The sequence below is a fragment of the Dipodomys merriami genome, unplaced genomic scaffold, assembly GCF_024711535.1.
Source record: "Dipodomys merriami isolate MVZ:Mamm:240054 unplaced genomic scaffold, mDipMer1.0.p SCAF_1, whole genome shotgun sequence".
Taxonomy (NCBI): domain Eukaryota; kingdom Metazoa; phylum Chordata; class Mammalia; order Rodentia; family Heteromyidae; genus Dipodomys; species Dipodomys merriami.
In genome coordinates, this window is record NW_027202270.1 from 10,057,623 (window position 1) to 10,072,458 (window position 14,836).

Genomic DNA, 14,836 nt, shown 5'->3' on the forward strand with positions numbered 1-14,836 from the left:
TTTTTATTTGCTTGTTTCTTTGTTTCACATAACTCAGATTGACTTCAATGGCTACCAGCTATACTTCTCAGAGTACCAGTAAAAAAGTAAAACTGAGGAATCTTATCGGTCCTACTGTGGAGTTTGATTGATAACTTTGCTGAATATAAAATGTTAGAAATCTTTTTCCTGCAGGATTTTGAAGGATGAATTCTCAATTGTTTTGTCTTTTTCAGTGGTTTTACAAACCTTCTAAACATTTAGATACTTGAGATTCTTTGTCTAAACTCTCTTTTCTCTCCTGGAAACTTCTAGGAACTTTTCTTTGTTATCACGCTCTTGTATTCCACAATGGTTTGCCTTTTACTTTGACACACTTCAGATTCAAGAATAACTTTTCAGTTCTCCGATAACTGTATTGTTTGAAGTTGATAATAAAAGAACTTATGAAAACAGAACAAAACAAAATAGAAAAACTACTAACTTTGCATCTTTCAATCTTTATTGTTACTTTTTACTTATCAGTAACTTTTTGTTAAAATTTTATTTTATTTTATTTGTGAACATACTGTACAGAGGAGTTACAATTACATGGGCAGGATAATGCGTACATTTCTTACCAAGCATTGCAGCCTCCTCCTTTGTTTACCCTTCACATCCCTTCCCAGCCTCCCCCCTCCCCCCCAATCCCAATCCTTCTCCTTCCCCCCCTTCCCCCCCCCCCGCACCAACGTTGTAAAGCTCGTTTTGGACATGACAACTTGTACTTCTCATTGTTGCAACAGGTCCACCTGTATCCTAAAACAACTGGTTTTTCCCCATCTCCTCCACAAGTTATACTGACATCAAATATAGTGAAAGCAGGGGTGATACTGTGGGGGAGGGACATACAAAGCAACAAAGAGATAATCTTATAAATGGGTTAGAAACACATGCATGAAAGAAAAAAACATTAAAATACATATCTAAGGGTTCATTTTCCTGACATCACATTATCTGACCTTTTCCGCTTGACTCATACATATACTAGATATTACAAATAAGGGAAACCATGGGACCTATGTTTCTTTGGGCCTGGCTTACTTCACTTAATATAATTTTTTCCAAGTTTTTCCATTTCCTAACAAATGGGGCAATGTCATTCTTTCTGATGGAGGCATAGAATTCCATTGTGTATATATACCACATTTTCTTGATCCATTCATCTACTGAGGGGCATCTGGGTTGGTTCCATATCTTAGCTATGGTAAATAATGCTGCAATAAACATAGTTGTGCTGGTAGCTTTAGTGTGGTCTTGTTTGTAAACATTTGGGTAAATGCCCAAAAGTGGGATTGCTGGATCATAGGGGAGATCTATGTGAAGTCTTTTGAGGAACCTCCATACTGCTTTCCAAAGTGGTTGAACAAGTTTACATTCCCACCAACAATGAAGTAAGGTTCCTTTCTGTCCACATCCCCTCCAGCATCTGTTGTTGTTAGAGTTCTTGATTTTTGCTGTTCTAACTGGAGTGAGGTGATATCTCAATGTTGTTTTGATTTGCATTTCTTTTATGGCTAGGGATGTTGAACATTTCTTCATGTGTCTATTGGCCATCCTTCTTTCTTCTTCAGAGAAGCTTCTCTTTAAGTCTTTCGCCCACTTATTTATTGGGCAGTTGTTTCTTTGAGGATTTGTTGTTGGGTGGTTTAATTTTTTGAGTTCCAAGTATATTTTAGATATGAGACCCTTGTCCGTTGTATGGCTAGTAAAGATCTTCTCCCAATCGGTGGGCTTTCTATTGATCTTGCTAGCTATGTCATTTGCCCTGCAGAAGCTCTGCAACCGTATGCAATCCCATTTGTCCAACCTTTCTTTGATTTGTTGTGTTCCCGGGTCTCTATTCAGAAAATTTCGGCCTGAGCCAAGGAGACCTAAGGTTTCTCCTATTCCATCCTGTAATGTTTTCAGAGTGTCTGCTTTGAGTTCAAGGTCTTTGATCCATTTGGAGTTGATTCTGGTGCAGGGTGATATATAAGGATCTAGCTTTAGTTTTCTACATGTAGTTAACCAATTTTGCCAGCACCATTTACTGAAGAGGCTGTCTTTCTTCCATTCTATTGTTTTAGCTCCCTTATCGAAGATTAGATGGCTATAGGTCTGTAGGGTCATTTCTGGGTTTTCAATTCTATTCCATTGTTCCTGAGGTTTGTTCTTATGCCAATACCAAGCTGTTTTGATTACTATGGCTTTATAGTAGAGTTTGAAATTTGGTATTGATATTCCTCCAGCAGTGTTCTTTCCGTTGAGGCGCGTTTTTGCTATTCGGGGTCTTTTATTGTTCCATATGAATTTTTGGATTGCCTCCTCTATTTCCTTGAAGAATGAGGGTGGAATTTTGATAGGTATCGCGTTGAATTTGTAGATAGCCTTGGGGAGTATTGCCATTTTCACGATGTTAATCTTGCCAATCCAGGAGCATGGGAGGTTTTGCCATTTTTTAAGTTCTGTGTTGATTTCCTTTTTCAAGATTTTAAAGTTTTCATCATAGAGGTCCTTCACTTCTTTGGTTAAGTTAATTCCTAGGTATTTTATTTTTTGTGGGGCTATTACAAATGGAGTTGCTTTCCTAATTTCAGCCACACTTTTCTCATTGTTGGCATACAGAAAAGCCATTGATTTTGGGGGGTTAATTTTATAACCTGCTACTTTGCCAAAGTTTTGAATCAGCTTGAGTAATTTGGGAGTGGAGTCTATGGGATTCTTTAAATACAAGATCATGTCATCTGCAAAGAGGGAGAGTTTTATTTCTTCTTTCCCTATTTGGATCCCCTTTATGTCTGCATCTTGTCTTATTGCTGTAGCTAGGCATTCTAATACTAGATTGAAGAGAAGTGAAAAGAGTGGGCATCCTTGTCTTGTTCCTGAGTTAAGAGGAAATGGCTTTAGTTTTTCACCATTGAGTATAATGCTGGCTGTAGGTTTGTCATATACAGCCTTTATTGTATTGAGGAATGTTCCATGGATTCCTAATTTTTCCAAAACCTTCATCATAAAGGGGTGTTGGATCTTGTCGAATGCTTTTTCTGCATCTATTGAGATAACCATGTGGTTCGTATTCTTGCTCCTGTTGATGTGATGAATAATATTAATTGATTTGCATATACTGAACCAGCTTTGCATCCCTGAAATGAATCCTGTTTGATCGTGGTGTATGATTTTTTTGGATGAGTTGTTGAAGTCGATTGGCCAAAATTTTGTTGAGAAGTTTTGCATCAATGTTCATCAAAGAAATGGGTCTATAGTTATCAGTAACTTTTGAGAAGGGTTTTTTTTTTTCCACACTTCACTCCATTTTCCATTCTTCTGAATTTGCAAATTTCTGTACCAATCATAATGAACACAAATTTTACTACTAAGGGTTTTCTTAGTGAAGCTGTTTTCTGTTCAGGTTTCAGGGCTGAGTGCACACCTTTATCAGCTATTTTGGCTCTATAGTTTCTTTTGAAGTTTTCTTCTTGCTACATTGTCTGTTTCCTACAGATTTTGGGGCCTGGATTTTGGTTTTTGTTTTTGTTTTTGCTGCTGCAATTTTTGGAGAGAATACTCTCTTGTTCAAATGTTTCTTAACCTAGTTCTGAATCTGTCATTCTGTCATTCTACTCCGTAAACTCTGGGGTAAATTTCTGAGGTAATTTCCCTAGTTTCTTGCCTTTTTATTTATTTATTTATTTATTTTGGTGAGACCAAGTATGTGTCTTTTATTCTCTTGGAATCTGAGCAGAATGTAGAATTGATTGTCTGCATTTTATCTGTGATCATTATTTGTTTTTGTTGTTGTTAGTTGGTTAATGATTGAGAATTATTTTTAAGGATTGAGAATTTAAGGAAATGTCTATGCCATCCACTGACTCCGGAGTTATGTTTTTGTTATTGGTGTTTTTATTTTGGTACTTAAGGTTGTTGTAGACTATCTTGTTCTGTAGACCACAAATTTAGGACTGAGATTAAAGCTGACTTTTACCACTATTTATAATGGCAAAAGCATGCCATTTTTTGTAAGCATATTCTTTATATTCTAGATAGAGAATCCTGAAGGAAGAATAAAACAACATATGGGGCTATGAAGGGAAACAGAGGAGGGAGGGTGGAAGGGAATGAGACTCATGTTCCACAGAAAACATTAACTATAGCAATGTGATTCTGTCCATCAACCCCTCTCCCACCGAACAGTGATACAGTGCAGTGTTAGCTACCCTGGACCACCAGGAATAAAGGGTATAATGGGCCCACCAGGAAGAAGAGGCTCCAAAGGAGAGAAAGGTAAGTAACAGATCAAAGATGGAATTTCTAAAGTAACTACATACCACATATGAAGTACTGGGGGCTATGTACGTGACGCAGGAGGTAGCATTTCATTGAGACTTCTTTCTCACCTTGGTTACTGATCTTTGTGAGTAATCTACTTCACTAGGTGCTATAACGTGATCAAGTCACCCAAAACTCAAATCCTTGCCTCTTCAAGCATAAAGGCCATATATCACATGAAGTGGCAACTTTTGCTGGCAAGCTCCACTTGATTCCCTGAGAATAGTAGAGGGGCTGGGCTCTACCACCCTGCAGTGGCCTTATTTCCCATGATGCTAGATGTCTGGAACTCTGTGTTTCTGTTCTCTAAACATTTAGAGCCTTTTTGAACAACTGAGTCAGGAACTAGGAGAACATAGACACAACAGAAGCCTTTGATTTTGTTAAAAAGTTTTTGAGTTAAAAGTCTTAATGGCAACCGGGCACCAGTGGCTCATGCCTGTAATCCTAGCTACTTAGGAGGCTGAGATCTAATGATTGAGGTTCAAGGCCAGCCCAGGCAGGAAAGTCCGAGAAATACTTCTCTCCAGTTAACCACCAGAAAACCAGAAGTGGTGCTGTGGCTCAAGTGGTAGAACACTAGCCTTGAGCTGAAGAGCTGAGGGAGAGTGCCCAGGCCCAGAGTTCAAGCCCCACAACCAACAACAACCAAAGTCCTGATGGCTAGGGAACATGCCATATTTAGTACCATCATCATCATCTATTTTCATGGCTTATACCGTGATGTATGTATTTGTTTCTTCAGTGGGGTCCAAATACTTTGCAATTCTTCAGTAGGATTTAATATTAGTTTTTCAGGATGTATTTACCACACAAAACACTCCCATTTGAATGGAAACTATGGACCCATTTTACCATTGCAGTAAGGCCACCCACACTCTGTCCAGCTGCCCTGGCCTTGTGCTTTCTACCGGCAGTGAAGATTGACCACATCAGAATCTTTTTGTTCTCTGTTCACAGTATTGGTTTCTGTATTGAAGTTCTTTCTGAATAGGAAAAAGGACAATGCTTGCCTTTTCTCTCTGTCTAGGAAACCAAGGACTCTGTGCCTGCAAACCTGGCCCCTTGGGCCCCCCTGGCGCCCCAGGGCCTCATGGGAGGCAAGGGAGTAAAGGAGACTTAGGGCTCCCTGGCTGGTTTGGAGAAAAAGGTGATCCAGGCCTACCTGGTGCTGAAGGCCCTCCAGGGCCCCCTGTGAGTAATTCCCACCAGCTGTCGTCTTTCCAGGGAAACAAGACCGAATTAGAATTACTATAACCCTTTGGAATTGTAAGCAAGACATACTCCATGTTTTGAAGCTATAGATAATCTTAATACCTTAATAATTATTCCTATTCATTCATCCTCCCATCCATGACTAACTTACTAAATTGATCACTATACTTTGAGTGTTCCTGGCACTGTTTCAGGTACAGGGATCAAATAGAGCCTCAGTCCTCCTGGAGTTTCAGAAAGGACACAGACCTTTCAACAGACTGATGATAAAATATTAGTATGGCTGGGCATTGGTGGCTCATGCCTGTAATCCTGGATACTCAGTAGGCTGAGATCTGAGGATCATGGTTCAAAGCTGGCCCAGGCAGAAAAGTCCATGAGACTCTGATCTTCAATTAACCACCCAAAAGCCAGAAGTAGAGCTGTGGTTCAAGTGGTAGAGTACTAGCCATGAGCAAAATAGCTCAGAGACAGTACCTAGGCCCTGAGTTCAAACTCTAAGATTATCATAAAATATGATGATGATGATGATGATGATGATGATGATGATGATGATGATGATAATGATAATACCTGTGACCAGACCTGGAATGTTAGGTTCTTCTATTTTAAAAGTGGCTCTGCATTTCTAATATGCAGCCAAAGTTAAAGATCACCAAACTCAATACAGGTTCCTCAGGGATATTATAGGTCTATCACCTGCAGGTAAGATTTGAAACTAGAAACCAGATTCCAGTGGTTCATGCTTATAATCCATCCTAACTACTCAGGAGGCTGCGATCTGAGGATAGCAGTTTAAAGTCAGCCCAGACAGGGAAGTCCATGGGACTCTTAGCTCCAATTAACCAGCAAAAAAAGCCCCAAGTGGAAATGTGGCTCAAGTGATAGAGTGCTAGCCTTGAACAAAGAAGATCAAGGACAATGCTCAGGTCCTGAGTTCAAGCCCAGGACCAGTGCATGTGTGTGTGCATGTGCATGCACACAGTGTGGCAGATGGTAACAAAGTCCATCATCATCTATCAGGGATTGAGTAGAGGGTAACCAAGGGGCAAAGTGGGAGGATATGATGTCAAAGGAATGGCTAAAAGGCTTGGATGTGTCTCAACAGAAAAGCACTTGCCTAGCATGCATAAGGTCCTAGCATGTATAAGGCACTGAAAAAAAAAGGTAGATGTTAACAATAACTGAACTGTAGGGCATAGGGTTTTGCAGATGGGTCATTTTTCCACCTTGGATGATATGAAACATCTAGAGTTTTTTGAGAGAGAGATTAGATTCACATGAATGTCAAGAGTTTCGACTCATCATAATGAATGAATGTGTTGCTCTTTTATTTCTCAACAAGGGTAAACCTGGTGCCCTGGGACCCCCTGGCTTCAAAGGAACAAAGGGTGACATGGTTGTAGCAAGAGTTAAAGGTGAGCATGAGTAATCACTGAGACCTGTGACATCTTTAAAATGGTATATGGCTCATTCTTACATTAATTTCCCCTGTGACCAAAGGTCAGTGCTCTATAATTTACAATAGTTGAGATTGCATAAAAATGATTCTCTGCCCTCCCTAAAGTGGTGCCAAGGTTGAGCCCTTGGAAAAGCAAGTGCTCCCTTTGTCATGGATTCAGATCCTCACAGTAATGAACTTGTGTTTGAAGCAAGACTTCCATTCATTTGCCTGCTGTTTACTTACTGCTTTATAGTATCGTGTGTTGCACAAAAATATGTTTAATTGTAAATGATAGATGTTTAGCTTAAAGAAGGTTGGAGAAGAAAAGTAATGCCATGGCTTACCTAAACAAAATATGTAAGCATAGGCATGGGGTTGTTCAGGAATACCCAGGTCCAGGACCTTGGGTCACAGACAAGAATCTCTAAGCCATAGCTTTAATGGATCCAAAGGATTTTAGAGGGGGGAGGGACACAGAGTTCCAGGAAGCTCCAAGTTTATACAGTCATCAATGAAGAGAGTTTTGCTTTGTCAGCTTAGGTAGAAAAGTAATTTCAGAAAGGATTGTTTTGTGTAGAGCAAGACACTAATTATGCTTATTCTTCCATTCCCTGGGGGCAAGGAAGTGAACACTATGTGATGTCACCTCGGGTAGGAGAAAGTTCTAGTTCTACCTCTACTGACGTGGATAAAGGGGAAATTCACAAATAAGGAGATTCAATCGATTTGGCAATTATCATTCACCCTCTAGATGACTGGAACTCCACCAACCCCCCGCCCCCAGAGTCAATGCTATTGTCTTTATCTTTACTCCTCTCTTTTTTTCTATATTAACTCCTTGCTGATAAAAGCTTGAATGGCTTTCGGCCTCTGTTTCTAGGGATCAAAGGAGAAAGAGGACCTGATGGGCCCCTAGGATTTCCAGGCCAGCGAGGACAACATGGTCAAGATGGACGCGATGGAGAAACAGGGGAGCCAGGACCTCCAGTATGTACAATTCTCCTGCTATAGAATTCCAGTTTCTTATGAGGTCTCCTGTTTTTTCTCCTTCTTACTTTACCTGTGCTCATGTACGTTTGCCTCTGTTACCAACATGCTGTCACCAGTGGCCTTTTAGCTCTCTGCCACCAAAAGATGATTGTTAGAAAAGGTGTGGAATAATTTGAGATGGTCAAAAATCCTTAATAGTAGTTCAGTCATGGGAAGATTTTTGTGTCCCCTGTCTTCGAGGAGTTTATTTTCTTTGGGGATGATTATATCTTGCAAATCCCTACTGAGTGTAGATCTTATCAGTGGACAATGGGGTCTGTGATTGAGCACAAGGTCTGATCCTAAGCTTTAGCTCTGTTTCCTGGTGAAGAAACACATGAGGGTAAGTGACATGGTGTGAATCCACTGAACTGACATATTGGCTTTTAGAAAACCCCATTGACCAATGATGGGTAAATACTGTGCTGGTGATGAAGGTTAAAAGAAGACAGTAAGAGACATGATCGTTGCTTAAGAACTTAAAATATCTTAGGCATATAACCTATTTTTGAATGCTTAGACATTACAGAAACTGAGCTAGATGTTTGATGCTTGTAATGATAGTCTACTAATGGGCAATTACCTTCCCAATTTTGCAGTAAGGAAATGATGGCTTAGAATATTTTCTTCAAAGTGACTCATCTGTCAGGTAGGCTAAATAGAAGTGAGGACTCTTAGTCTGCTGCATTCCCAAGTGTGCACTGTTCTGGCCCAGCCTGTGCTATCTGCCCCAGGAAATGGAAAACACAGAGTGCTGTAAAAGGGAAGGGCCAGGTTCTGATTTTACAGAGATCCCCAAGAGAGAATATGCATGAATAAGAGTCAGAGATTGAGGACTGGACTTGGTGGTGTTGATTCCTTCTAGCCTTTCAGATGAACCAAGTACATTGAAAATTGTCAGGGTTAGATTTGCCGAGCATTGTTTTGTTTTGTTTTTATTGTGAAAATACCATGCAGAAGGGTTACAATTACATGGGCAAGATAATGAGTACATTTCCTATCAAGCATTGTTGCCTCCTCCTTTGTTTCCCCTTCTCATCCCTTCCCATCTCCCCCCACCCCCGCCCCCCACCAAAATGGTAAAGTTCGTTGTGTTCACTCTTTCTACTTCAAAATCTTTGAGAAACCAATAACATAGAAAGGTACTTAACTATGGATGAGACTGGTGAAGAATATCTGAAACACTCACTGGGGAGTGTGTGAGTGTGGTGGGGGTTCCTACATTCATTGAAACCTCAGGATTTTCACAGACCCGGATGGAAACCAGCCCAGGCTGAAGGATAAAAGACATGCCCTCAGTTGACAGCAGGACAGGATCCAGCATTCTGAGCACCCTTCATTTAGTGTAGAAGAAGATTAGATCCACCTGTGATCATTGTGCAAACAGCTCTGACTTGACTGCACCATTCCTCTCTCAGGAGCTGTTAAGCCTACTGCCTAGCTTCTGGGGTCTCCACAAATGACGTGGGACTTACAGAAAGGAGCCCCCTATTTAAGGAATCTCCAACAAGGGATCCCATAACTCTTTTGTTGTTGTTAGTTTGTTTGTGTACTAGTAATAAGGCTTGAACTCAGTTCCACTTCTGGCTTTTTGGAAGTCTCACAGACTTTGCTGCCAGGGCTGATTTTGAAATTGGATTTTGAAATTGGATTTTTGAAATCTCAGCCTTCTGAGTAGCTAAGATTATACATGTGATTATACTGGTGCTCCACTCCCCACAAGTCTTTTATCAATATATCTGTATATTAATCATCTTTAAGCAGTTGTACAAAGGAATTAGCATTCAACATAGAAGTTTATGAATACACTGTGATCAATGTCACCCCTTTCAACATCCTCGCTGACTTCTCCCTACCCACCCCTTCCCTCACTTTTCTTAATTTTGTAGTATATATATATATATATATATATATATATATATATATATATATATATATATGTATGTATATATCTATAATTTTTGCCATTTAACAAGGCAGCTTATGAATACAATGCTTCTTAATCTATGTTACCCCTTCATTATCCCCATCCCACTTTGACCCTCCCCTGCCTTATTTTTCTTAATTTTGTGGTATATACAATGAATTCTTGGTTGCATTTTCCTGCTGTTCCCTCTTCGTTCATCTACCCCTCACCCCTTCTCCCCAAATCCCTCCTGCATGTATCCATTTCCTGGTGTTGATTTTGTTGGGCTTCAACTCAGTCTTTCTAAAAAATATATATTATTTGTGCTTTCCATAGAGTCTATTATACCTGAGTTAACTCATTTGTAACCACTTGCACACCACCCAGTGTATTTGCTTATAGCTATTATAGGCACATGCTAGCTACCACAAATGAGAGAAACCATACAACTTTTGTTTCAATCTATAGGTCTGGCTTACTTCTCTTAATTTTATTTTTTCCCCAAGTCTGTCTATTCCCTTAAGAATGGTACAATATACTTCTTTCTAGTGGATGAGTGAAACTCCATTGTGTATATATGCTCCACATTTTGTTGACCCACTTGTCCACTGAGGGACATCTGGGCTGATTCCATATCTTGGCTATGATACACAGTGCTGCAATGAACAGGGTTGTGCTGGCAGCAGAAAATAAATAATAACAAATGCTGGCATGGATGTGGCCAAAAGGGAACTCTATTACATGGATTATACGCTTGTTCAACTACTCTGGGAAGCAATATGCAGGTTTCTCTAAAAAGATGAAGCATAAAACTACCCTGACCCAGTAATTCCACTCCTGGACATTTATCCAATAGAGCTCACATATCTACAGTTTTTTTCCAGACCGGATGAAAATTTTCCAGCCAGACATACATAAGCATTGTTGCCTAGAAATACAGTTGGTGATTCAGTATAGGGTTTCTAGAGGAACAGAGGCCAAGCAATCAACCAGAGGTCCAACTGTCATGAAGAAGGGAGAACAATTTAACCCTTTCTCTACACACATGGAGGGTGATGGAGCCTTTTCAGAAGAATGTAAGAAAGCAATTTCAGAGAAGAATCTTTTTGATTCAGATGTTTGTCAGCTCCCTTGGCTTGCTTATTTCTATGTGTTCTCACACAGCATTGAGAATGGTTTTCATAACCTTCTGTACCTAAGATTCAGCACATGTACCTGTAGAGTGTATGTGTATGTCAATGTGCAACTATGTTTGTAAAACATTAGGAAGAATTTAACTTAATAATTTGAATTATGGACTTCTGCCTGCATTTCTATAGCTTGCAATGATTGCCTGACATTCATGGAGTTTTCAAAGATCAGTAATTGATGCGCGATGTCTACACCTTCCAGGGCGGTCATGAAGATGCAATCCCAGGTGCTAAAGGGTTTCCTGGACCACCAGGCCCTCCAGGGAAACCAGGGCCCATTGGGCCTCCAGGGCTGGGATACCCTGGTCCACCGGGAGAGAGAGGGAAATCGGGACTGCCAGGACGCCCTGGTGTGAGGGGCCCTGATGGCGCCAAGGGGCAGAAAGGTAATTTTGAATGTTTTTGTGGTACAATGTCAAATGAAATCATGAAAGCTAAAGCAAATTTCTTTTTTTTCTTTTCTTCCCTCCCTCCCTCTCCTTCCTTCCTTCCTCCCTCCTTCCCTCCCTCCCCCCTCCCTTCCTTCCTTCTTTCCTTCCTTCCTTCAATCCTTCTTTCTGGACAATGTCACCACTTCCTTCCCTCTCTCCCAGTTTTTCCCTCCTGTCCTTACCCACAATTTGTACAGATCATTTTCAACAGTTTCCTGTGAGTACCCCTGCTGCATTTATTTGCCCTTTGTCCCTCCATTTCCTTTTCCAAAGGCAGAAAACAAACAAGCAAGACAAAAAGAAAAGAACATTAACAACAAAGAAAAAATTTCTCATTTCCATTTCCTGAAATTTATTTCAATAGTAGTTTTTAAAATACATTTTTATTGTAAAAATACTGTACAGAGGGGTTACAGTTACATGAGCAAGGTAATGAGTACATTTCCTATCAAGCATTGTTGCCTCCTCCTTTGTTTTTCCCCTACCACCCCTTCCCTCCCGCCTCCACAATTACATTCCCCCCCTCTTCTCCTCTCCCCCTCCCCGCTTAAATTGTAAAGTTCATTTTTCAATATAGTATTTTGTATCTCATTGTTACAATGGGTCAACCTGTGTCCCTATTTAAGGATTTTGTTTTTTCCTTTCCCCTCCCCAAATGAGAAAAGTGTATATACAAGATACAGGGTACCGACATCAAATACAGTGAAAACAGGGGTTACACCATGGGGGAGGAACATACAAAGAAACAAAAAAAAATCACATGATACACTATAAAATGTTAGGAACAATAGCAAGCAAGAGAAAAACTACTTGTATCCCTATCTTGAGGTTCATTTTGCTTAACATCATCTTATCTGGTCATATGTACATAGCTTTTTGACATTTTCTGCTTGCCCCAGAAATATACTAGTCATTGCAAATAAGGGAAACCATAGAATAGTAGTTTTTTATATGACCAGATGCAAATAGGCATTTCACTTTTGTGTTCCTCTCCTAAGAGTGTCCTTCTTTTGTTTCATTGTGAATACCTAGAGTTAAAGTGAGTTTCTTCTGAACAAAATGATTATCACTACATCACCCCACTAAGTGAAATTGCTATCAAGTGCTATTTAAATTTAGCACAATCTCAAGCAAACAAAAGCAATGCAGCACAATGCATATTTAAAACAAATCCTCAAAGTGCTAAGTTATCATCATTACTTTATTAGTTTGGTATTCCAAAATTGCTTTTCATTCATTTGTCAGTATTGGCTCATAAGTCTTGATTATATTAAAGTTACACATATATATTCAAAGTATTTATTTTTGTAATCTTTTTTGAGATAATGCAGCAAATGTTCATAATAGTGTTTCATTAAAAAAACATGATTGTCCATGAAAATTCAGTTAGAAGGAAAAAAATTAAACTCAAGATATCAAACATATCTGACAGTTGTGTGAAATTTAAACATTAACTTACTTTCAGCATTATAGCAGAGACTCTTTAAGAAGGTAGCAAAAGGATTTACTGGAGAAATTTTTTTCTTGAGGAATGCATACATATGCTTTGGCTTATATTGTTCTAAAGTTTTGAAATAAAAGAATATATTTGCTTTTCTCTTTTGAGAAGGGAAAGGCCAATATCTTTGTATTTGATTAAGTATACATTCTAAGACCTAGAAAAAGAATCTAATATGAGTTTATTCATATCATACAACTTTGATTTGAGAGCATATAAAGTAATAAATTATGCAATATTATTTATATTATAAATGTGAAACCTTCAATTTTAGTAGAAAAGCTCAGAAGCATAAGCTCTGGAGTCTTATTGTTCTCACCTGTTTAAATGGAGATCTAAAAACAACCTTGTTGAGTCATTAGAAAAGCAAGCGACAAGATATTTGAATCTCCAGCCCATTCTAGGCCATTATGAACCAATAGAAATGGTGGCTTTAATTAATATGTAGCCCAGATCTCTGCCTTTGTACAAAACCCTGATGTAGAAAGTTTAAGCCAAGTCTTGTGAACTCAGTGTTGGACCCTTACCTCTATATCATGATTTATCTGTTTCTTAATTACCTTAATTAACCTGGGCTTAGAAATACATTCTTTTTAGCTTATTGAAATAGATACTTCTTAGAATAAGTACTTTTCTTATCTTTCTAGACAATTGCAAATCAGATTTCATGACAGATCTAGACATTTGATATGAAGGCCATTTAAGTGATCTAATAAGTCTTGGGAGTCTACTTTGTACCTTTCCCTACACTGCATGGAATCATAGCTTGAATGGATTGTCATTGAGACTCATTCTGCGTAAGGCTCTCAGCTGTGTAAATGATACTTTTTTTTCTTCCAGGTGATACCATTCTTTGTAATGTGACCTACCTTGGGAAGCCTGGCCCTCCAGGTTTTGATGGACCTCCAGGTATTATTATTGTTGTTGTTGTTGTTGTTGTTGTTGTTGTGATCAGGGAGTGGTTCCACATGATAGAAAAAAAATTACTAAATCCTGAGAACCAGTCAGGGTATTTCTAGCATTTTTTTCAGGACTATGGGACTAGGGAAAAGCATGTTTATGGTATTTAGCAGCCAGAGTTCCAGTCTACTGGTATGAGCATGCTTTTCAAATCTCTGCAGAATAAAACTTGATCATTCATCAGCTGAAATTTCTGTCCATTGAGAAGTTGGAGCTCAGACCGTCTTTTTCTGTGTCCCAAGATTAATACCTGACCACCTGTTTATAAACTATAAATTTTACTCTCCTTTGCTTCCTAATGGGGCCAATGTCTGACCAGAATTTTCTGAAAGACCCTCCTACCTGAGTCCCTGAATGTACTTTCTCTCATCTGGTTCTTTCTGATCAATTTTTAATCTGACTCAAATTCCAAGTATCTATCTGCACATGCACTGGAACTTGAACTCAGGGCCTGATCCCTCTCCCTTAGCTTTTTCCCTCAAGTCTGATTTTATCCTATGAGCGCCACTAGTCTCATGGGTTTTTCTGCCTTGCCTGGATTCCAACAATGATCCTCAAATCTCAGCCTCCTTAGTAGCTAGGATTACGGATGTGAGCCAGCAGAGCCTGTTCCAACAATGATCCTCAAATCTCAGCCTCCTTAGTAGCTAGGATTACGGATGTGAGCCAGCAGAGCCTGGTTAGCACTTTTTTTTTTATTATGACCAAAGACATTTTATTTTTACTTACATAAATTTTAAAGTAGAATACTTGAATGGAAAACATTTAGTGCCATCATGTCACCCCGAATGTCAGCATTTCCTCTCAACTTTCTAAACAGACAAAAAGTCCATAAAA

The 14,836-nt window shown here is 39.3% G+C and overlaps 1 protein-coding gene across 8 annotated transcripts in view; it reads left to right on the forward strand.

Moving 5' to 3' along the window:
- The window catches only part of Col4a4 (collagen type IV alpha 4 chain), a 125,188-nt gene that overhangs the window by 59,071 nt on the left and 51,281 nt on the right, over nt 1-14,836 (forward strand). For all 8 annotated transcript variants that reach the window (XM_070015744.1, XM_070015718.1, XM_070015711.1 and 5 more), the window contains 6 exons: nt 4,192-4,281; nt 5,357-5,520; nt 6,887-6,959; nt 7,866-7,972; nt 11,313-11,496; nt 13,880-13,948. In XM_070015744.1, coding sequence (XP_069871845.1) covers nt 4,192-4,281; nt 5,357-5,520; nt 6,887-6,959; nt 7,866-7,972; nt 11,313-11,496; nt 13,880-13,948 — 687 coding nt within the window. The remainder of the gene's footprint in view (nt 1-4,191; nt 4,282-5,356; nt 5,521-6,886; nt 6,960-7,865; nt 7,973-11,312; nt 11,497-13,879; nt 13,949-14,836) is intronic.